The sequence below is a fragment of the Epinephelus lanceolatus genome, chromosome 11, assembly GCF_041903045.1.
Source record: "Epinephelus lanceolatus isolate andai-2023 chromosome 11, ASM4190304v1, whole genome shotgun sequence".
Classification (NCBI taxonomy): Eukaryota; Metazoa; Chordata; class Actinopteri; order Perciformes; family Serranidae; genus Epinephelus; species Epinephelus lanceolatus.
In genome coordinates this window covers 18,467,903-18,493,120 of record NC_135744.1, presented here as the reverse complement: position 1 = coordinate 18,493,120, position 25,218 = coordinate 18,467,903, and the positions used below count along the sequence as shown (strand labels likewise).

Here is a 25,218-nt window from a genome sequence, read left to right as displayed (position 1 = left end):
TTCCATGCACACACTTCCACCTAGTGGTCAAAAATGGTGTAGTCTGTAAACACAATACACACACAGCTACATGCAAAATATGAACACACAGGTAAAATGGCTCCTAAAATACAAGTTTCCAGACTAATGTAAGAATGATGATGTGCCATAAGTATTTTAACAGAATGTATGTAACTATAACCCAAGATTTTTATGTAACTGATCTTACCGTATATTAAAGCCATGAAAAAGCTGTTTGGTATTGGCAGAGGAGATTTGGCAACTTTTTCATGGGTGCAACCCACATACTCAGCTCTGCTGCTCATCCCACAAATGGATGTTCCGTACAAATGTGGCACCATTTAAAAGGGAAATGAACAGGCTTTTAATCCACCAAACACAAATTTCCTTACTTTCTGTGTTGAGTTCATTTTGTATTAAAATCTCGATCTGATAAGCAACTAACTACTATCACACAAATGTAGTGGAGTAGAAGTATACATTTGCATAAAATTGAAGTACTCAAGTAAAGTATAAGTATCTCAAAATTACACTACAGTACTTGTACTTAGTGACTTTTCAACTTGACATTTATGAGGCAAACCCATAAACGATATAAATAGAAACCGCAGCTGTTTCTGTTCAGGCAGTTCTGTGGTCAGCTGCAGCTAGGGGTCCTTCACCTGGAGGTGACATTCAGTCGGCTAGCGGGGGGCAGTTAGCATCGACAAACGCTTCAACATGGCACAGGCAGTGCAAAAACTGGTCGCTAAAGTACCTTCGCTAGTCGGCGGTAAGTTAATTTAATGTTTTAGCAAACATAATATTTATTTACAATGTGGGATTAAATTGTATGCTGTATAATCTTTATTGACAAGACGCTGCTAGGTCGTTGCTGTCAACTGCACCGAGACCTAGCTAGCTAACAAAGCTAGCTAACAGTACATTCTGTTCATTCAATCGATGAATGAAGTGAGTGTAATGCTAGCTAGCTAATGCTACACGGTGCAGAACATACTATGTTGAGATTTCATGTTGCTATTTTTTTGTCTTCCCAAATATTATTTAGCTTGCTAGCTTGCATGTTCACACTTTATTAGCACAAGTCATGTAGCTAAGTGGCTAAAGCTACCAACCGGCATGCGAGGAGCTGTGCAACTGAAAGCTAACTTTTGCCGCAGCATAGGACACCAGACTCCTAATTGCATTATTTCTTCTCTCGTAGCCGCTGTCACCGCATCAAAACCTCGGCTACAGACCTTCTGGTACTATGCCCGTGTGGAGCTTGTCCCCCCTTCCCCTGCTGACATCCCCAAGGCCATCCAAGGGGCCGCTAACGTCCTCAAGGCTGTCCAGTCAGGACGTCTCGGTCAACTCACAGTGAGGGTGAGTGTTATTGACAGACAGGCCCTGTTGTGTTTGTGTGTGAGGATAGAGAGACTTTCTGTTGGTCCCCAAAGATTGGTTCAAAATATATCAGGTATTTGTTATTAAAATACATGACATGCTATATCATCAGCCCAATACAAATGTGTAAAGTTAAATCACCACTTTATACAGTATGTGCCATGCTACTTTTAGACCTGCTTCTCAGGACTTGTCTCCTCGATTCATTGACAGGTTGTTGTAACTAAGTGAACGTTCAAAATAACAAGATGTGGACACTTTCTAATATCCTGGTAGAGTAGGAAACGCCTTGAATACAAATACCCACCACACACGAGAACACTCAGAAAAGACTGAAGTCTGACACTCTCATGTCTGAAGATGATTTGTCAAACTTTTTTTTTAATACTTTAAATTTTTCAATGAAAGAAAGGACACACTAAACAATGCAGTGTTTAAAAATGTATGCAAATACACTTTGACAATAGTAATGTCTTGAGTGAAAGGCAAAGCAACATAAATGAGCGATTGAGGTAAACACCAGTCACACTCATGTAGCCAGGCAGATCAGAGTCTCTATGGTTGCAGGATAATGCGACACTGTGCCAAGAAGGATCCCCAAATTTTCTCAGATCTATTCTGTGTATTGGATTTGTACAGGCGCAGTTTTTCAGTTTGTGTTATAGACAACATTTTCCTGAGCCAATGTGCAAAACAGGGGGAATGGTAGACTTTCGGGTGAGGAGAATAATTTTCCTAGCAACCACCAGTGTTTCATGCACAGTAACCTGCATGTTGTATGGCAGCTCAAAAGTCTCTGCAGAGCGACCAAAGATGGCCACGTTGTGGTCGGGCTGAATGTGTCTATAGGCTTTTGAGAGCCACTTAAAAATTGCAGTCCAAATGTTGTATAATGTCAGACAAAACCAGAAAAGATGTGCGAGTGAGCCTACAGCAGGGCGGCACTTTGGGAGACACTGAAGGATTAATTTTGATTTTGAGTAATGCAGTCTAAGCGTCACCTTGTGCTAGATTAACCTGTGATGATACAAATGGGAGGACACATTAAAGAGACAATCTTCACTCCACAACGCCACTTGTTCATGACAAGACTTGCTCATGTTCTTGCGCCTCCCTGGAGTCCCCTCTGTTTTTATTTTCTTTCCAGTTTGCTGCTCTGTTTGGTGCTGGAGAGAGTGCAGCTACTGGTTGTTGACAGTGGTTACCATGAGCTTCCTATGATTTTATCTCAAAATTAGAAATTTGTCTGCAACAGTGAAATTGCTTGAAAAGTTGTTTGGTGTAAGGCCAGCATAAGTCTCCAAAAATTGTGATAGATGCCCACTTATTCCTCGCAGGATCTAGCTATGCACATTGTTAATTTTTTTGCCTAAGTTGTAAAATTCTAGTGCTGCCACTTTGATACAACCAAGCACTAAAAAATAACATATAATTGTATTTTTTTTTTTTCTCCCAGCATTAATGTCTTAGTCACCCATAGACCTCTCTTTCTAGTGTAATTCGTTTACAGTGAGGTTTATGAATTGGAGTGGAGGCCAAAATCTCAGCGATACAGCTCAGAAAAATCCGGGCAAATCAACTACAATTATCTACATAGGGAGCTGGCTTATACTTAACTATAAAATGAGTTCACTTAAAGTTTCTGACATTTTTTTTGCTTTGAATAATTATATTTAAGCAAAATATAAAACACAAAACAAAATGTGTCATGATGTATTATGTGTTTTGTAGAGTAGTACTTGAGGAGGTATTGTGTAATCAGAATAATGGAGTCTCATCATTATTGATCAGTGTCAGTGAAACAGGATATTTTAAATAATGCTGTTGTCAAAAGTAAGTCATAGAACATGTCTTAAGGTTCTGACGGGACTGTGGAAGCAGGTGTTTTATGTTACAGTAAATATTTGGGCAACAAAAGTATTTAGAAGTCTTAAATCTAACTTGCCTCAAGCTGTAGAAACCCTGAAGATTGTCATCTGTGTCCAACATCACAATATACTTGATTGTTCCAGAAACAAATCTAACTAAATGTTTTGTTTCCTCACAGGATGCTGCGAGGAACGGACTGGTGGCCACTGAAGTGTTAATGTGGTTCTACATTGGAGAGTGCATCGGCAAAGGAGGCATCGTTGGCTATGATGTCTAAAATACGGACTGTCATGCTTTTTTTTTTTCTTCTTCTTCTTTTGAGCGTTATATGCTCAACCTCCTGCAAGAATCCTGGGAACCAATAAACAGATATCTATTGTTACAAGTGACAGTTTTGTCCTCTGACTCCTTGCTCTGTGTAGAATATGCATGTGTTTGAAAAATGTGAGTGTACAGTTAAAGGTAATATGAATAAAAGTCTGAAGGACACTTTTTTTCCCAGTATATTTAATTTTTTTGGTATGGTTTATACACAGTGGAATAGACGTTTTTTCACAGAGGACATTTTGAACCGCCACTGTGGGAAAAACTCAGGTATAAGTGAGAAAATAAATTTCTGATGGCTGAATTTCAGCCTCAGTCTCAGGGGCTTACTATTGTCCGTCTCCTACTGGTTAAAACGGGTGTCAAACATATGGTCCACGGGCCAGAACCGGCCCACCAAAGGGTCCAATCTGGGGTCCGATGGACTTAACACACCTAATATTTATTCACATGCGAAGGCTGAGTTACTTACATGGGAAATTAGGGTATAATTAGCGATAAAAAGATTTTACATAAATCTTCTGATCTACTGGTTAGACCCCCTAAAAGTCCCTGTCCCCCCAAAAAAACCTGCAGTTCACCATACATAAGACTGTTGACTTAAACCGAAAATAAGGGCACCCAGTTGCCCTAAAATGTTTTTCATTTTAACCTTTTGAAACCTGAGCAAACTGGTTTGATATCTTTTAAAAACATGGGGAAAAGGAGCAACGAAAGAAGAAATGAACCAAAAAAATCGTAAAAAGAGAAAATTAAAAAAAATATATTTAAGAAAAGAAAGGAGGACAGTTAAAAACAAACAAACATGGAAATAACCCGGAAAGAGTGCCTAAAAATTATAATAATTCTGTAACATAATTTTAAAACAAAAATATAAACTTTAAATGTAGTTTTTCCCTAAGTTGCTCATTGCCTTTCCCCATTTCTGAAAGAAATCACACCCGTTTGCTCAAGGTTTAAAGGTTTAAAAACTTGCAAAAGGTATCTGAAAGCAAGTAAAGTGGTGTCACTCCTGGTTTCAAAGTGTTAAACCAATAATTTCTAAAGGCAGTCATGCAAACACTGTATGTCCTCCTCTCTAATTTCTGCTGGGAAAACCAGTGGTACATAAAGAAAACAAATACTTGCACATGTCTTTACCATGTTTGTGCTTCCAAAGCAATCTAGGGTTTTACACCCTAAGATAAATATACATAATGAGCTGGTTTTGGACATACAGTATATCAATAAGATGTTGTTTGGACAAGATTTACAGTGCAATACATGTGTTGTAATGCAGCATATTGCTGTCCAAGAGTTATTGTCTTATTTTCTGACGCCTGAATTGTTTTTAGAGATACTGTTAAGACAGAAGTGTTGCTGTTATTCTGGCAGCTTGACTATGAATTGACTGATGCGCACTGGACCCATAAGTGACAGAGATGATTAGATATTTATTGCGGTTCAGTTCCTGTAACTAACCAACAGAGGGAGCAGTTAGTAATGTCAATGTTGGAGTAGTGTTGCAGCTGTAACTTGTGTTAGCCCAGGTTGTTTCAGGTGATTTTGGAGGGGACAAGTCCCGAGAAGCAGGTGATCCACAGGTATTTTCCAAACACATGCAAGTAGCAAAGTAGCAGATGCATAAATTGATGGATATAAGGCACAAACTGGTGCATGACAATTGTGTTTGACGCTCAAAATTTACCCCAAGCCCCCTATACATACAGTCAGGTCCATAATTATTTGGACAATGATACAGTTGTCATCATTTTGGCTCTGTACACCACCACAATGGGTTTTAAATGAAATAATGAATACCTGCTTAAAGTGCAGACTCTCAGCTTTCATTTAAGGCTTTTTTCAAAAATGTAGTATGAACCGTGTAGGAATTACAACCATTTCTTCACACAGTCCCCCAACTTTAAGGGCTCATAAGTATTTGGACAAACTAACATAATCATCAATTAAACAGTCAGTTTTAATACTTGGTTGCAAATCCTTTACAGTCAATGACTGCCTGAAGTGTTGGACACATAGGCATCATCAGATGCTGGGTTTTTTCCCTGGTGATGCTCTACCAGCCCTTTACTGTAGCCGCCTGCACTTTCTGCTTGTGTTTTGGATGTTTTGCCCTCAGTTTTGGCTTCAGCAAGAGAAACGCATGCTCAATTGGATTCAGGTCAGATGATATGACTTGGCCATTGCAGAACATTCCACTTCTTTGCCTTAAAAATGTCTTTGGTTGCTTTTGCAGTATGCTTCAGGTCATTGTCCAACTGCACTGTGAAGCATCGTCCAATGAGTTTTGAAGCATTTGGTTGAATCTGAGCAGATAATGGTGCCCCAAACACTTCAGCTTTCATCCTGCTGCTCTTGTCAGCAAGACAAGACTTCACTAGAATAAATACAAAGGGTTTATCACAAGATGCAAACCATTGGTTAGCCTTAAAAATGGAAGGCCAGATTAGAGTTTGTCAAAAACCATCTAAAAAGCCTGTACAGTTGTGGAACAGCATACTATGGACAGATAAAACAAAGATCAACTACCAGAATGATGGGAAGACAAGAGAAGGAAGAAGGGAAGGAACTGCTCATGATCCAACGCACACCACCTCATCAGTGAAGCATGGTGGAGGTACTGTTATGTCATGGCCATGTATGGCTGCCAGTGGAACTGGTTCTCTTGTATTTATTGATGATGTGACTGCTGACAAGAGCAGCAGGATGAAAGCTGAAGTGTTTGGGGCACCATTATCTGCTCAGATTCAACCAATTGCTTCAAAACTCATTGGACGATGCTTCACAGTGCAGTTGGACATTCACCTGAAGCATATTGCAAAAGCAACCAAAGACATTTTTAAGGCAAAGAAGTAGAATGTTCTGCAATGGTCAAGTCATATCATCTGACCTGAATCCAATTGAGCATGCGTTTCTCTTGCTGAAGCCAAAATTGAGGGCAAAACACCCAAAACACAAGCAGGAAGTGCAGACGGCTGCAGTAAAGGGCTGGCAGAGCATCACCAGGGAAGAAGCCCAGCATCTTTGCAACCAAGTATTAAAACTGACTGTTTAATTGATGATTATGTTAGTTTGTCCAAATACTTATGAGCCCTTAAAGTTGGGGGACTGTGTGAAGAAATGGTTGTCATTCCTACACGGTTCATACTACATTTTTGAAAAAAGGCTTAAATGAAAGCTGAGAGTCTGCACTTTAAGCAGGTATTCATTGTTTCATTTAAAACCCATTGTGGTGGTGTACAAAGCCAAAATGATGACAACTGTATCATTGTCCAAATAATTATGGACCTGACTGTATGTACCCCCCTTCAATGTTGAAAGAAAACCTACGCCCTTGCTTGTAATTATAAACTGAATGGTTCACATCCCAGTTACATATATTAAAAGTTCAAGTTCTATCTCTGTTGATACTGTTAAGTTTGAAATTTGTCAGACCTCGCCTTTGTTAAAGGACAAACAAGAATCGTAGCTATCTTCTCATTTAAATCCCAGACCTATTATTTCTAATCCAAAAAGACTTTTAAATTAGTAATATAGATATAACACCATTCTTTATGTTTTTTTAAATGTAGAAATAGAAAATCTCAAAACCACAGAAATCCACTCATTCAGCTCTTTATTTAGAACTATGGAATAATTTTATTACAAAACAAGTCTTTTCTTGATATCAATTATACTCTGGTTTTCCATTATATAAGTAAACATACATCCAATTAAATAAGGGTTAGTTCAAGTGAAAAAAAAACTGCAGACTTTCAGCAACTGATGCGACAACTATCAGATAATATCAGAACATGACAGTGAAATATGTTATTGAAAATGTGTTGAAACCAAAATAATACCTGTTAATGCACCAAAATGAATGTTACTGTATTACTCAGATGATCACAAGGTTGCGATGTTTTAAATGAATTATGCAGTCCTAAAAATCCTCATGAGAAAATGTACCCCAGGTTATCTCCAGGTACATTTATTATAGACATACATTATATACACATACAACATATAACATTTACAGGTCTGGCTCAGTGAGACGTTTTTAACATAAAGACATGTCATAATATTATCCAGCAGTTATGATCAGATGCTAAAAGGGATAACACTTCATATTGTACTTGTGTGATTATGTGTTTTAATAATGTTTTCGTAAACTATCATGAAAACGTGATTTGACAGCAAAATGCAAAACGTAATACGTGATGTGTAGCGTTAAAAAAAATGTATGAACACACTGAGGAGGAACATTTTTCTTCAAATATAACTTCAGTAATGTGGTTTGGTACAGTTCTGCAAAAATATATATTCCAAAAGCACTGCTGTATATTATGAGAAACACGTGGAGGATATTTTAAAACGACAGCTCGGATATCAGTGGTTACTTCACATTGCAGATCTTGACTGAGGTTCCAACTCCAAAGCCTGGATACAGAGGCTCAACAAACGTGGTTTCGAACCTATGCAGGAGGGTCATGGTGTTGCCTATGCTGTAAAACGCCAGGACACCCGCAGTGTGGTCCAGGTACACGCCTATTCTGGGGGAGTGGGGGCCGCTGACGGCTTTGTCCACCCGGTTGTGCCAGGCAGAGTAACCGTTGTCAGAGCAGAGCAGACTCCAGGATTTGTCGTTGTAGCCCAGCAGACACAGCGAGCCTTTGCCCTTCCTGCTGATGCTCCTGTAGGCCACTCCGATGGAGAACTCCCCGCTCCACTCGATCTCCCAGTAGAAGCGGCCTCCTGACAGGGCCTCCCGGCACAGCACCTGGGCAAAGCTGTCGAAGCGCTCTGGGTTGTCTCCGTAGGGCTGCAGCTCCCTGGTGCGGATGACTTTTCTGCTGTTGTCAGAGACGTACAGCTCCTTGTAGGCCGTGCTAGGGTCCATCTTCAGCTGGCAGAAGTCTGCAGGAGAAGAATCAATACAGTTTATAGTCTTTATTTGGTAACTGAATTAAAGTCCTGCCCAAAGCAATGACTCCCCACAACACCTCACCTCTGACTAACAGATAACTCTCTTTATAGCTTTTGTCTCAACAAATCTTCTCTCTGTTCTGCCCCTTCAGTAACATTGCACATAGTGTGTTTGAACATCTTTACACTCCAACTCTTTGCATAAGAAAACAAAACCCTTCAACAAATTTGCACACTTGCAAACACTTGTCTAGTGTATGATGTATGTTATCCTCAGTGTCGGGAAAGCTACTTTGAAAACGTAGCTTTGCAGCTTTTGTTTCCATCAGTCAGACACCTGCATTCAGAAACTAGAGTCCAGGAGGATTTGTTGCACCATGGTAACTCCAAATATAGCAGGCAACAAATTCAATACTTATCAGTACTTATGACTAACTGTTAACAAAGGAGATTCAATTACAGTGGGGAAGCACTGTAAACCCCCCCCCCCCCCCCCCCCAAAAAAAAAATATATGGGCCAGGTCTTTGAGTCCTTGACTACTTGTAGTCAACTCGTTAAATCATGTACGAATGTAGTTGAACGACCAGCAAGCTAATAAACTACTAGTTTAATTACATGTAGTTCACTACTCCCCAACACTGGATGTAAATGCATCGTGCTAACCAAGCTAGCAGCTAGCGTTAGGGTTATCTCTACACTCACTGGTTCCAAAACCCCCCAGATGGCAATGGCAAAAATGCCAAACTCGAGGCTTCCAAACCAGAGTCCACAAACCAATGGTGGCTACGTCAACCAACCTCTGTTTTACATGGTGAATTTGCAGTAAACTTGTGTCTCTTTGATGTAATTTTATGCCTTAGTTGTCATTTTGTGTCTCTTTGTGGTTGTTTTACATCTATTTGTAATTGTCTATTTGTAGTGGTCTCTTTGAGGTAATTTTGTCACTTACTGGGATAATTTTCTGTCGTTTTCTGTCGCCCTATCATCATTTTGTGTCTTCTTGTGGTTGTTTGGTGTCTGTTTCTAGTAGTTTAGGTCTTTGCAACATAATATTATGTCTTTATGGGTCTCTCATTTGTGTCCCTTTGACGTAATGTTATGCCTTTTTGTCGTTTTGTATCCCTTTGTAGTCATTTTATATTTCCTTGTGGTTGTTATGTGTCTTTTTGTAGTTGTGTGGGTCTCTTTGAGGTAATTTAGTCTCTTACTGAGGCAATTTTGTGTCTCTTTGAGGTAACTTTGTGTCTTTTTTAGTTGTTTTATGTCATTATGTTGAAATTGTGTGTCTCCTTGTGTTTGTTTTGTGTCTGTCTGTATTAGTTTAGGTCTCTGTGAGGTAATTTTGTGCCTTATTTCGGTAAATTTTGCATCTTATTGAGGTCAATCAGTCTATCTATCTATCTATCTATCTATCTATCTATCTATCTATCTATCTATCTATCTAGTGAGTTGAATTTTTATATTTCAGGCAAACAACGTAACTTACATTTCACAAAATCTGCTCTGCTCTTTGGCTCTGGAGGAGGAGAAGGGGTGTTGTCCACCACTTCTTTGCCTGCACATGAAGAAGCACAGTGTAAGGTCAACGTGATCTGCACACACCCACTCACACACACATACCTTTAATTCTTTCGTCAATGTGTTTTTTCTGCAGTGTTATTAACTAAACACTCTCATGCAATCCCTTTGTGGGATTGCCTCTGACAATTTACAGTGACTACATCATCAACCTCAATAATAATTAACCTCCGGCAGTCTTATATCGCTACAGAACTCACCTCTGCTCCTCCTGTCCAATGTTCGACTCTCTGTAGTGTACACTGGGACCTCGCTCACTGAAAGACAGAACATTCATATTTAGCAAACTGGGTTTTTGTGTGTGTTTTCTGCCTGTCATGTAGAAGTGTTTTTGCTGATGAGGTCACACCTGACTTGGAGATCCTCAGCAGCTCCTCTCTGCCAAACTCCTCCAGGCGATCCTTGATCTCAGCCACAGCTTTCCTGACAGCCCCGAAGGAGAAGTCGGGGTTCACGGTCACTCTGGGTATGAAGCCGTCATCAGTGGGGGTGCAGAGGTAGTTGAAGTTCTGATGGGAAGAGAAAAACAGGCGTCATGACGAGGACAAATAGACATCAATGTGAGCTATCTGAGCAACACATAGAGTTTAACCAATTGTACTTAAACACATGAAACATGGTTTTCAAAGTGTTTAAAACACATCACTTCAAAACTCAATTCACAGTGAGAGGGACATCCAAAGATGGGGACATTTTTTGTCAATCAAAATTTCCATTCATAATAAGTGCTGCTATTAACGCTTCAACTGCTTGTTTCGGAACGCCCAAATTAATACGAAGGACTGTCGTTACACTGCCATTGTAATCATGTACAACCTGTGTAAGTAGGCTGTCCTATTAAAAACCACACCCATTGTGAACTACTACTATTAAAGTAGTAGTTCGACTACAAATTTTTGGCAGCTCAGCTAGATTCGTATCTGCATAATAATTCAAATAGTTAAACTACTTTTTGCCATTTTAAGTGTGGTTAACTTCTGAAACTACAACCAGTTTTGTACAGAATACACAAGAGGTCATTCCAGGCACTCCACCAACATATCAGTGAGGAAGGAAACATTCAAAAGCCTTTATTGTAGCTGCTAAATCATTAAAAGAGCCAATATATTGTGACCACTGTCAGTCTTCCTCAGGGCCTTAAGAGCAGACAACAAGGGCGTGGCCTCACCCATATAGTCGCAGCAACCAATGGGAGGCAGTCATATAAACTAAATAATAACATGACAGCTAAAGGGTAAGAACACAAAATGAAAACTGTGAGAAAAATAAGGATGCCTACAGAAAACAGAGTCAAATCACTGAAAACATGTGAAGTCTTTATCCTTTTTGAGACCAGGATACTTTAAAGCTTCCCTTTAGTTGAGTTTCTGTATCTGCCCCCCGCCAACCAAAGAGTTAATGTGTTTAACGCCCTCTATGTGTAATAAGGAATCATTAGCATTATGAAATTCACTGGTGTCTAGCCATGGGGTAGTCGCAATTTTTGGCTCTAATGGCATCCCTCAGGCGTCTTTTAGTGCAGTCTGTGTAGAAAAAGCCTTCAACACATGAACAAGACAGACGGCATATAACAAAAAGTACTGCTGTTAATGAAATCACTGTGTTTATAAGTTCTGTCTGTATTAACATTAGCGAAATATTTAAATCGGTAAATTTGTACAGGGCCCAGGGAAGGGTCATGGAGGGAAATAATCAAAAGTTGAAAAAAAAAAGAAAAAAAAGATGTATTTTATGCTGGCATGTTACTTTTTATTGTATTTTGTTATAATTTAACATCACAAGTCATTTGAACTACTTTTTCTGAGTAGCTTTAATTAAGCAAACTAGATTTCTCATTAGGTTAGCTTTGCCTTAGTTTAAAGGTTCTGTTGGAGTTAGCCTGCTAGCACAGCCTACCAACCCTCCGTCTCACTCCCCGCTTCTACGACACTACTTCCCCAAGAGAGGAGTGGACAGCAGCTTGGACCTCAGCCACTGGAGCAACTCAAACTCAGCGAGTATAAACCCTAGCACTGGGGTTCATAGAGGACTTGTGGCTGGTGTATGTAAGGGCAGCAACAGAAAAACATGCTGATCGGGCGGGACTTAGGGCAGTTGAGAGAGCACTATGTCTTGCTCTGGCTAAATTTGGGCTGCTAAAGGGCACTAAGTGAAACTGTCTGTGCTGGGCTACTGCTACAAAATGTATGCAACAGAAACAACGTGTGTGGACTCTATTGTGGTGGGTGCCGGTTGTGTTCACATTAGGGGACTCCATTACTTTGCAAATGTTTGCCACTGTTGCACATCTTTTGAATTTTTCCAATTCCCTTACATAGAAGTCAGACCACAGGCAGCTAAAGGCAACCAACAAAGTCTCAGTTTCTAAGTTACGTTACAACCTGATCACCTATTGACAACGATTAAATACAGAACCTTAAACTTCTTCTAGTGTAAAGTAACTGGTCACTTGCAAACTATGCTTTCAAAGTAGCTTCCCCAACACTGCCCGTATGTGCTCATTACTTCAGGTTTTAGGCCCCCTCACGCCATGTATTTCTGTTTCAACAGTTGCTCTCCAGCTGTACATTACCTGCAAAAAGTGGATGTGGTCCTCAGTGCTGTAGAGCTGCTTGAGGCCGGTCTCCTTTTTCTTCAGTTCATCGATCTCTTGTTCAAGTCTCTCGATCAAAGCCTCGGCCTGGTTGAAAGCAGCCTTCTCATTGATACCGATCAGCTTGGTGACCTCTGACCTCATCCTCTCAATGGAGCGGATCATGTCCTCAAACATCTTCTGGCTTTCCACCATGGCTCTCTGGGCCGAGTTCTGCACAGAGCAATCAGAGGTGTCAGTGGTTTACACAAGACGCAGCTCTGGTGAAATGCAACGTCTTTTTTTTTTCCATGCATGAAATTAAAAATAGAAAATCTTAATAATCTTTACCTTCAGTGAATCCACAGCAGTCTTTAGTTCCTCCAGCTCCTTCACCCTCTCCTGGCATTTTTGTCTAATCTCAGCTTGGGAGATTCCCAAGAGTTTCTGCAGGATAAAAGCACACAACACGCCCATCTATTCCACTGTTTTGTTAGGCATGAGTTCCCATGCTGGCTGGCCTCCTTTAATTTATTATGCAGTGTTAAGAATAATAAAAGTTGCATTAAATTAGATTTTTAAGCTGTAGTCGAATGTCATGCTGTTTTATTGTGTGACAAATAAAGCCCCATATTTGTTGGTTCAGTAAAAACATTCTTTCTCATCAAGGAATATCTGGGGAGGCCCTTCGGCATGTCTAATAAACCCCTGCTCAAAGAATCTTCTTAATACAGCCAGCTTTTATCTCAGAGGGAGAGGGGGGGAAAAATCTGTAGTGGAATTCTGGCCATGTTAGGAATGTGAATCTACCGCTGCCTGACTTTTAAAGAGATGTTTCAAGGTGCACGCAGCACTGACACACCGAATAGAGGGCTTCTAATTCAGCTTTTACTCAAGCCCACCAACCCATTCTTCAAGATAAGCTTGAGGAATGTGGGGAATCTAGGAAGGGGGGAGTGAACATGAGAGGGGGAGGGGAGAGAGCGGGAGATGGAGTGAGATGTGTGAGACTCAGGTTGTAAATCTTTAGATGAGAGAAACCAGATTCCCTGTGTTGTAAAGAAAACTGAAGGATGAATTATGACTTCATCTTGCCCTAAAAATCCTGGCTGCCATAAAAACACTCCTGAATTACTCGCGCATAAAAACTAGAATTGCTCTGATTTATACAACAGTATCTGATGACACTGTTATCTCCTGAACATCCTTTTACCGACAGTGTGATCCGTGAGTCATTTGAATGTGGTTACGACATCCTGATAGGTGGATCATGAGGTGCTGAAGGCCTTGACTCCCTGGCATTCCAGTATCATTATAGCCCCACTCCCACAGGTGGGAACCAGCGCAGCGAAAGGAAGTTTCTGTGTATCTATCCCACAGCTGGAACACCACATTCTGTGAAAAGCAGCTTTCAGAGGCTCTAAGACACTCCCCCCTGCCTTCATACAGCTAATCAGAGAGCTGGATTTTGTTTTGGCGGTGAAGGCCTGCCAGTTTAGCTGATAGCGTTGGTGAAATGGGTCAAAGTACAGGCGCCAGTCGTAGCGCAGGGGCAGGAGTTGGGAAAAACAGCCTGTTTGTTATAACTCAAAATACTCCAGTGACTGTATAATCTAACGTATCATGTATTTGCCTGTTTTTAGAGGTTTATCAGTCTGTAAAACATATTACAGTTGAAGTAAGAGAGATTCTAAAGCGGTCAAAACTTAACACATGACAAGATCAACGTGTTTCGGCATCTTGCCTTCCTTGGGGTCATGCTGATCTTAAAATCTTTGTATTACAATAAAGTTATTCTAAAAGTGTTGCTGGAGTTTTGACCTCTTTGCCTCCTCCATGCACCTTGGAAGTAGGTGAAGTTGTGCCGGAAACCCCCACCCCGCCTCGACAGCTTGTGGTTTCTCTCACGTACTGAATATCTTCCTGACATGAAATCTTTACCTCTCTGAGAAGATGATTTAAAGATTTGTACTATAATTATACTGCTCATGTGGCTTTGAGTGTTTAATCTATTAAAAGGATCCTTGAAAAGAGACAGGAGGATTTCTTACCTGTTTCTCACCCCTCTCTGCCTCAGCAGAGACGATGTCATGGCCCTTGTGTTCACTGACTGTGCAGATAGCACAGATACACATCTGGTCTGTTCGACAGAAGAGCTCCAGGGACTTCTGGTGCTGCGGGCAGATCTTCCTGTCCAGGTTTCCCAGCACCTCCACCAGCTTATGCCTTTTGAAAGTGGCTGATTCGTAGTGTGGCTTCAGGTGCTTCTCGCAGTAGGACGCCAGACAGTTAAGACAGGACTTTACAGCCTTTAATTTCTTCCCAGAGCAGAAATCACAGGCTACGTCGGTTGGTCCAGCGTATATGTTCCCCTGGGATGTGTTGAGGTTGAGGTTCAAGCCACTCTTCTTGATCTTCTCAGCCACCATGCTGAGAGTGGCGTTGGGCCGCAGCACTGGCCTCTGGGTGAACGTGATCTTGCACTGGGGACAAATGTAAATCCCTGTGTAGTCAGCCTCGTTCCAGTAGCCACTGATGCAGTCCATGCAGAAACTGTGGCCACAGGGGATCGCCACAGGGTCCCTCAGTAGGTTCACACACAGGGAGCAGCTGAAATAATCTGGTGAAGTGTGATCAGCCATTGTGATGGGCTCAAAACACAGTCAGACCTGCGAAAACACACACAGCCAGGAGTAGATAGAGTCCGTCGAGTGTGCCTGGGAGCCCGCCCTCAAGAGTGTGGTACAGCCTGCCAGAGACAGGACCTACTTGTATTTCTGAATTCCAGAGGTTATTGATTGAAAGCAGACAAGGCCCTCCCCCTGTGCTGTGAGTATATTGAGCCCTGCCCAGTTCAGATAAGCAGGTTGAACAAGCAGGGAGGGAGAGAGAAGGAGGGCGGGTACACAGGAGAGGAGAGGAGAGAGAGCATAGAGTAAAAGACAGAGAATGAATGAAAAGTAAAAAGCACACCAAGTGACAACGAGTGCGCCAGAAAAAAAGCTTCCATTTTCCTGACAGTTTCCTTTATTCTTGATTTTCTCATGTGGCTCATCTGCGGGTGAGTTGTGCGCACACTTCTCGGCAGCTGTGTTTCCACCTATTGTTGTCAGACAGAATCGCCATTGTCTTAAACCGGTTATAGTCCGACAAACATAAAGGCAGCCTAAAGTACTGGAGGAATTTCTGGGACCACCCAATAAACAAACAGAGACACTCTGAACTCAGGCAGTTTCAAAGTAATTTCAAACATCGGGGATATTTATCACCCAAAAAATTTGTTAAAAGCTTAACTTGCTGCAGGCGGTGTGTCTAAGAGCTGCCAGGGTTCAGAGTTGGAGTATTTACATTGTGTCCAGTCAGACCAGTCTGGGTACTTCTACGAGTCAGATTGTAACTGTGTAGAGAGAAAAAATATTGACACACCAAACGGAAACGCACACGCAGAACATTCCTGTCACGTCCAGGTGTGTTGTTGCAATGCATGTTTTACATATTTGTATGCACTCCTCATGACAAGTTATGTCACATTTTTTTCACTCTTAAAAGTGCAGCAATGGGAAAAACTTCAGAGGGGACCCTGACTCACCCTGCAAAATAAAGTGTCTGCTGACATCATAGCCTCGTATTAGCATTTCAATGAAGTCTAGTCGACTGGTTTCAACTTATACTGATGACCCAGTACTTTTCTGCAAGTCTTTTGGTCTTTTAGAGTCCCTGCCATGACAGACGTCTTGCTTAAAATACAAATTATGCAGTTCATTTTGCATTTCCTGCCTGATGCAAAATAATGTAGCAGAAAAAAGGTAATTAAAGGTTGTAAAAAGTACACTGGCTACACCTTAAAGTCACGTCTTGCATTACTTCATACAGCAGGCAGTTTCACCTCTCCATGTTTGGTCAGGTTTCTGATAAGCCAGTTTTCCTTCCTTCCTGCAGAGTAAAGGGAGCGCTCTGTGCTTACAGATTAACTACCTGTTAGCGGCGAGCAACCCAGCCGAGGCACAAGAGTTTCAACATGGCTTTGATTTGTTTCAGAGTTCATAAGTAGGGCTGCAACTAACGATTATTTACGTTATCAAGCAACTTGCATTAATCGTTTTTGTCAATAAAATGACAGAAAATGGTGAAACATGCCCTGTGTAATTTCCCAGAGCCCAAGTTGACCTCTTCAGATGGTCTATTTTATCCTGCCAACAGTCCAAAAATCCAAAACAATTCAGTTAATCATCATGTTTGACAAAGGAAAGCCTCAAATTCTCACATTTAAGAATCCTGAAACCAGAAAATGTTTGACTTTTTTCCACTGAAACAATTATGCCATGATCAAAATAGGTACCAATTAATTTTCTGTTGAACAACAAATCAATTATCAAATAATTATCACAGCTCTATGTCTAAGTCCTGATAGACATGTGAAGACTATACAGTGCACATGTGCAAAATATTTCTTCCACAAAGCCATTATGCAGCATGATAATGCTTATGTTACAAGATACTTCAATAAGATTTAGAGGTGTACCATGCAGTTACCCTATGAAAACACACACCAGTGAAAGTAAAAGCCAGCCCCAGATTCACCTTGCCATTTGTATTTTTGCAGCGCTTTGTCTCCTGTAGAGTGCCGTAGGACCCGAGCACAGCAGATAATAAGAAACTACAGGCAGAGGGCAGAGTCTCTGCAGAAAAACACACCATTACACACTGCCAGTGGGTCATAAGTAATGATTAAGAGGGATCACTTCTGTATGAGTCTGTACATTCTTTCTTTTAGGGAAATCCTGCTTAGTATACCTTTAATAACAAGCCTCTCTAAAAGGAGTAACATGTCTGCTACAAGTCCCAGTGTTCTTTAATAAAGCAGACTATGGCTCAGTCCAAGTTCAAGGAGAGAGGTCAACCTAGTTTCTGCAGAGCGAGTGCAGGAGAGCACAAATGGCTGTTTGATTAAAGGAAATGAGGCACACTGCACTGAGTGTGAGTAATAAAAACAGGAAGACACAACACAGAAACATGTTCTGGTGATACTGTTAGATACACAAATATGAGGAGTACTGAAACAGACCAAATGTGAATTGGAACACAGCACTTGTAAGGCGCATCTCTACTGTCACGACAACCTCAGCCAGGAGATGGACAAAAACCAGCACATTTTAAATGAGTATGTCCTGATAATAACTGAAGTAATCCAAACTAGTGGACCCATATTTTTAAGGTGTCATAACAATAAGCAGATGTGACTTATGGACTATAGGCCTGGCACTGATAGTTCAGTAGGGATGAGCGAGAACACCATTATCGACATCTGTATCTGTTCAACCAACTATATTATCTGTATCTACATCTGCACTCTGAATGGGCGGGGTTTTAATCACAAGTGAGTGTGACTTAAACTGGAGATGGGTGGCCTTAAAGCGACACAAATTTACGCTTTTCTTTGTTTAGGTTAAAATGCTATTAATATGCTGATGGCACATTAAAATGTACGTGAATTCCACCAGAGATAAAAACTCATAATTATACCATTCTCATATGGTTTTAAAAAAACTCCAACCATTGCCAACCACGGCAAATCGGACCGAATGCAATGATTGGTCGAGCGTCCTGTCTGACTTCCCCATGTGGAAACCCGACTGACTTAACATCCCCCTCCGAATCTGTGAGACAACAAATAGGCTGGTAACAGGGACGCTTGTGGATATAAACTTTTCTGCATAACAATGGCAGTCAGTTGGCAAAAGAAAGAATATAGCAGAATAAGAGAACACTAAGAAAGAACTCGCTGCTGTAAGAGCCAATACTTGGGTCAACATCAGCTCTGCTTTCGAGCATTGGCGAAGACTGATGCAGCTTCATCCTGAGCTAAAAAGGGACGAGATGGTCGCAGAGTTTCTGCTGGACAGGTATTTTTAGTTTGCTCTAATGTAACATAGGCTATAATGTTATATATGACAACACAGCATCCAGTTGCTAATGGCTAACGTTAGCCTACTGTAGCGTAGCCTCTGAAACATTAACTTTATCTTCCTTGTGTATTTCCACTTACTAGTAACGTTAACGCTACTATCTAACGTTAGCACTGTAACCTTATTCTAAAACTCATCAGTCATCACTGACTCCGGTTGAGTTTTAAAACTCTAGGGTTGCGTTTGACTGTCTTGGTTGTAACGTTTCACTTGCTCTCATCTTCTGTGTATCTAACGTTACCTTGCCAATGCCTACGTCTATCATAGACGTAATGGAGGAGGGGGGAGTAGGCCTTTGGAGGGAGGTGGAGTTGCAGGAGGAGGGGGATGGGACTTTGGGGGGAGGCGGGAGTTGTGGATATTCAAATTTTTCTAAGTGCTCTGTGAAATGCAAGAAAGGTAAGAGTTGCTTTAAGGTGAAGTTGTTATATCTTGAATTTGATATGAGCTGATCAGAGGCTGCTATAGTTATTATTTATCAGAAACTGTTGACAGAGCAGTCTTAGAATTCAGCTTCAGATCATTTTTGATCACAAGAGTAAGAGACTGAACACAACTACCCAAATGAAAAGTATGAATATTGCCACATTTCACTAAAAGTAGAAGTATTCAATGCAAACATTTTTTAAAAAATAATTTAATAAATAAAAATATTTGAAATAATTCTAAAAAAAGCAGCAAGTCCTCATTTTTCAGAAGCTGGAACCATAAAATATTATTGCATGAAAAATGTATAAACAATTATAAAAAGTTGCTGCTTAATTTTTGAAATAATCAACTAATCGTTTCAGCTGCACTTGTACATTTTCATATGGTTTGTGCGCAAAAATCTCAATTTGTAAAGTATCTAATAACTCAAGTTATCATCAATCAATCAATTTTAGCCTCACAGGGCTTTACAGCATACAACATCCCTCTGTCCTTTGGACCCTCACAGCGGATAAGGAACATATAACTTTAGTGGAGTAAAAAGAAAAATATTGCCCTCTGAAGTGTCGTGGAGTAGAAGTAAGACGTGGCATGAGATTAAAATTCTCAAGTACAGTAAAAGTACCTCAAACGGTACACTGGGAAAATGCACTTGGTTACATTCCAGCTCTGCTTGGCACAATATACTACACATGATAAGCAGTTTAAGATAACAAGCCAAACAGAAACTTCACAACAAGGTCAGAGCGCAGCAGCTGTCTTAGAAACTATTCAGGGGAAGTTCAAGGAAAGAAGGCATGTTTGTTTTTTCATGTTCATGTGATCATGTTTGCCCTTATAAACCTGTCTGCTATGAACCTGATTCTTAGGTGCCTTTTAAGTAGCTGCAGAATTTGAGGAGAATGATTGTGCACGCAGTAGCTCAGAATCAAGGTTAAGTTAAATAAGTGTAGGCCAAGAGGTTCTCCTTCTCCATAAAGTTTCTATACTTTTGTTTTATGGAAGCAAAGTCCATTGCCTGGCTAGAACAGGGTTAAAGGCCAAGCTAGGCTGGTAGAAGAAAGTGCAGACAACAACAACAACAACAACAACAACAACAACAACAACAACAAAAATCTGTAAAGAGGTGAAATGTTTTGCAAGACAATGAAAAAACACCTGACTGAATCGAGACCAGTTTCAGTTTGAGTGCCATTTTAAATGCTACTGGCACTGGCTTAATTTGTTATCAGATGAGCAAACAAGTCACAGTGACTCAACTGATTATGTTGGGGAAGCTGCTTTGAAAGCTACCAATTACTTCACACTGGAAGTTTAACAACAGCAAAACTACTCGAGGGAGAAATATAGTTTGATTAAAGCTACTCCAAAAAAAGTAGTTCAGACTATTTTATAAAAAGTGAAATTGACAATAAACATGTGATATGACATTCTGACAACATATAATATAATAGTGCCGTCTTGTTCGCAGGCCATACATAAAACTAAATAAATAAATAAACTAAATGTCAGCTTTGTTTTTTTATACAATGTCCATCAGTCCAGGTGGAGGTGTTGCACCAAGCAGGATTAATCTGTTAGCCATGTAACTTCTAAAATAGCTTCTCTGAACAACAAAAATTAAAACTTGTGACTAACTGTTGTCAAATGGGATTCAAAGTGGAGATACAGTGGAGAAGCATTGTTAAAAAACCTTTAGTTAACTACAAACTACACAAAAATTGGCAAAAAAAGTAAATTACCTACTTGAATCAATATAAACACAAACACACTCACATTTCTTACTCCTATCTCCTCCAATACTGATGCTTGCTAAAATAAAATATGATCTGCGAGCCTAGGTTTCGGACGTTCAGGGACGGCATGTAAATTTACGCTCATTACATGCACCGTGTATTTTTCAAAAAAATTCCCTTTGCACAAGGACTGCACAGTTTCTGCTTGTTAAATGCATTATGTCTTTTTTCAAAATAAATTTTGAACATTGGTTAAAAAAAAAAAAAAAAAAAAAGTTTTTCTGTTTACATCCTTAAGTTCAGGCAACAAACGCATGCCGCTAGCTTTAGAAAAAAAAAACATTGAGGTTTGGCTTAAAATAACTGTTTGTTACTAAGGTGATATAACTTTATGTCATGTGGCATACATCACTGGCATAGTATGCTACACATACTAGTACACTATGTCATTATTAAAGTAACACAGTCAGAGTTCTGTACGGTGGTTCCTGGTTCAAACCTGGGTTGGGGGTTCGAACCCCGAGGTAGGGGTTGCACATTCTCCTTGTGTCAGTGTAGATATTCTCCGGGTACTCCAGCTTCCTCCCACAGTTCAAAGACACGCAGATTGGGTTAACTGGCGACTTCTCAATTGGCCGAAGGTGTGAATGTGAATGTGATTGTGAGTATGAATGGTTGTCCATTTCTATGTGTCAGCCCTATGCTCGTCTGGTGACCTGTCCAGGATGTACCCCGCTTCTTACCCAATGTCAGCTGGCATGGGCTCTCGTCCTCCCTTCAACCCCTAACAGGATAAGCGGTTACAGAAAATGAATAAATGGATGAATTTTTGGTTTCATAATGGACACAAACAATGGTTTTCCACATCAAAGTCCAGAGTTTGTTTTATCCATACACTGCCCCTCGCACCATGCAAACCTTCTTGCTTTTTATACTAGGGTAGTTGCCCGGAGCGTCAGCAAATGTTGTTGCCTGGGGCAGCTCATATCCCCACTAAAGTGTGCGTCGGTGTGTGATGCTGACAGGGCGCTGACCAGGCGTCAGTATTTGATAAGTTGGGAGTGAGATCGGATTGAGGTAAACTACTAGTTTAATTACATGTAGTTCACTCCTCCCAAACACTGTGTATTTGTCACTGTCATTAGGCACGTGATCAGGCTTATTTAAATCACATAGTCAGTGCAATGAACACTGAAATCTGAATATTAACTTAAAAGATAAAAATGTCTTTATATAAATTCATTCTCGCAAATTTGAAAGAAGATCAGCAGCTGAAGGTCATTTGAAGGTCAAAATTATTACTTGAAATAAACCGAAAATATTTTATACCTAAATGTACAAATACGTTTTTTTAAACACTGATAGTTTTTACCTCACTGTCGTCACTACACAGAGTTTCGGTTAGTATTGCAGTACTTGCACTGAACAGTATGAGAGGAATTTTTCTTTCAAAATAAGATACTACACATTTAGTCTCGCATGTCAGCTGTAGTTACTGTTGTTGACGGACAACAGACCCTTTAATGCCTGGCACTGGGCTCTGGCCCTGCTGGCTCTAACACAATGGAATCTTTTAGGAGGCTTTCTCGGCCCTGCTGTTATCTGGGCTATCAAGTGTAGTCGCATTCCTATCTCCATTTCAACAACACTGAAACTCCATGTTGGCTGGGAGGTGTGTTCACTGTAAGGTGAAATCTACAGAGGGAGGTATTTTGCTGAGGAGAGGAAGAATTCTTAGAACTGCTTTCAAGGAGCACATTTTCTGATTTCTGATGGTGTTACAGTTCAGTTTAGTTTATAGTTTAGTTCCAGTGTTGACCTATAGAAACTGCAGTAATGAAACACAGTGTAAAATAGAGTTGATAATTAACTGGTTACAGGTGAGGTGAAGGTTAGGGACGTCTCTCTGGCTCAAGAAGGAAAACAGAAATTAACAAACTGCAACAAAGTGGTTTACAGTATATGGTGTCATTGCACTTCAGCCACTGACTGTATAATACAATGAGAAGAGTCACTGTCAATGCTGCTCACAGACACAGAAACTGTACATGAAAACTGAAATTTTGCAGCTATTCACATGAAATCTAGACCAGACGTTGGTATTAACTCAATAAAACTACACTGATAAAGAAATCGTAATACTTCAATCCAAAACTAGAATGATCTCCTCTTGGTTTTATACCTCCGTGAATCAGTCAAGTTGCAGTGAAAGTTTACATCCATGTCAGTGCAGACTCATGAAGCCATGACAGTAGACAAGGTTTCAAATATGGATGTTGCTTTAAAGAGGTCACAGATTCTAAAACATGGATGCTGCCCATGTATCTCCCCCCCTGCAGCACAGACGATCTCTACAGTCAGCACAGTTCAAGATTAGAGTCACCAATTCAGTATCTGACCTTTTCCTGAGTTATGGCGATAAATATTATCCAGGAAAAGGTTTTTGCAGAACTTTATGATGTCACAGTGAAGTTGACCTTTGACCTTTTGGATATAAAATGTCATAACTTCATAATTTGATCCTATTTGACAAGTGTGTGAAATTTTGTTATAATTAGCGTATGAATTCTTGATTTATGGCCAATAACATGTTTTGTGAGATCACAGTGACCTTTAGATTTAACCTTTGACCTCCACAATCCAATCAGTTCATTGTTAAGTCCAAGTTGATATTTGTGCCAACTCTGAAGAAGTTCCCTCAATACTCTCTTGAGATATTGTGAATATCGAGAATGAAACATATGTATGGACAACCCAAAAACATGCCTCCGGCCACGGCTGTTGCTGATGTGGAGGCATCAGATTTCTGTGCAATAAAGGAATGGAATGAATGGAATGGAATGACTCAGGAAAAAAGTTTTTAACACGCTCATTTACATTTATTTAATGTCTCTATGCTTGTATGTGTAAACATTTCTATCTGTTTTTGTGAACCACTTTGGTGTGAAACCTGTTGGCTTTTATAGGAATGCACCAATTTGTCAGTTGAAGGTCGATATCAGCCAATATTGACCCTGTTGACTGCCTTTGATCTATCAACAAATAAGATGGCATCCACTGATGGCAGATGTTTTTCTGTTGTCTCACATCAGTTTTGCGCAGGCTAAGAAAGCAAAGCTCAAGGCTAACAGCGTCTGTCATCCTGTGGATGATAGAAAACGTGTTTGGGACCAACACGTATCTTCCTAGGACGTCTTCATGACGTAGTAAACTCACTATCGCTGGGTCAGAGGAGGCACCCTTTCTTTCCCCTGATAATGCTTCATTGTGAACAACAAATCTGTGCTGACATCAGCAAGAGGAGAGCTAGTTAATGTTAGCTGTTAGCAGCCTTTGGCCGCAACTAGTGGCATTGAGTTACTCTGATGAAGCGTGTGGATGCTGACAGCTGAAATGCAGAAATACGAAACAAATTGCCTAACAGATGCTCAAATGGATGGACTACACTGCTGGAAAAAAAATCTCAAAGCTACAATGTAAAACTGGCAGAATTGGAAGCTGAACTGAATTACCAAAAAAAACTAAGAGCTGAAGAACATTGCTAGAAAAGGTGGAAGCTTCAGTGTAACACTGTCACAGGTTGAAAATTACCTGAAAAGGCTGCTTTGCATTTTAAAGACATGGAAAGCAGATGTCTTATAAGAGCATAATGCTTTGACATTTGAATGGTTTCTGTAACTGAAGGTATGCAGAAGTGCAATTACTTTTTACCTGTTTAAAGCTTAAATGAAGTCTGTAGATAATAGAAGACATAGTAGTAGAATTTCAAAGTGAAGTATATTAAAGATTTAAAGATTGTTGTCAGTTCAAAAAAGATCCATGCCTGACTCTCATAGGTCAAACAGCAGCGACAGTAGTGCTATATAGCTAGTAGGAGCAGTAGTAAAGTCTGTAGAAGTGAATAACAGAGTAAAAATGATTTATAATGTTGGAAATTTAGCATGACATCAGTTTGTGCCATGACTTAAGTGGGTATTGTCACATCCCCAAAGAGGACGGTCTGTCTTGAGGCACTCAGCAATAGAGTACGCTCAACCTGTGGTTTCCTCACACTGCATAGTTTCATAGATACCTAATGTACTTTATTGCTCATTTATATATGGGATGCAATTATGACTAATATTATTCCAAATAGCATTTGTCATGTTCTGTTTGAATCTATTAAAAGCTCAAAAAGTATAAAATCCTCAAGGCCTATATTGTGTTTTATTTTTAAGGTGTCTACAGGAAATAATGATAATTTAAAAAAAATTGAGGAACTATCCCTTCTTCTGTCAACACTCAAGGCCAAACCTTGTATCCTATGATCACACATTTCATTCATTCTCATTACATTCTGTAACTGATGGAAGCATTCATTGTGTCCTTTTCTTGCCCCGCCCTTGTTTGACTGGTTTCGGCTTAACCTGTTGAGCCGCCCTCTCTGTTTACTCTATATAACTTGCGCCAGTA

The 25,218-nt window shown here is 40.2% G+C and overlaps 2 protein-coding genes across 2 annotated transcripts; one reads left to right on the top strand and one right to left on the bottom strand.

Annotated features, from left to right (window-relative positions):
• Window positions 1-628: 628 nt before the first annotated feature.
• On the top strand, window positions 629-3,644 carry atp5l (ATP synthase, H+ transporting, mitochondrial F0 complex, subunit g). The gene is made up of 3 exons (XM_033638911.2): window positions 629-772; window positions 1,205-1,365; window positions 3,434-3,644. Exons 1-3 carry the CDS (start codon window positions 721-723, stop codon window positions 3,530-3,532), a joined length of 312 nt encoding a protein of 103 aa, XP_033494802.1. The 5' UTR covers window positions 629-720; the 3' UTR covers window positions 3,533-3,644.
• A 3,534-nt stretch (window positions 3,645-7,178) lies between these two features.
• ftr82 (finTRIM family, member 82) lies at window positions 7,179-15,456 on the bottom strand. Its single transcript, XM_033643985.2, has 7 exons — window positions 14,687-15,456; window positions 12,987-13,082; window positions 12,636-12,869; window positions 10,413-10,572; window positions 10,264-10,320; window positions 9,972-10,040; window positions 7,179-8,475 (listed from the first exon to the last, which is right to left on the bottom strand). The coding sequence occupies exons 1-7, from the start codon at window positions 15,275-15,277 to the stop codon at window positions 7,955-7,957; spliced, it is 1,728 nt and encodes a 575-aa protein (XP_033499876.1). The 5' UTR covers window positions 15,278-15,456; the 3' UTR covers window positions 7,179-7,954.
• Between the last annotated feature and the right edge of the window lie 9,762 nt (window positions 15,457-25,218).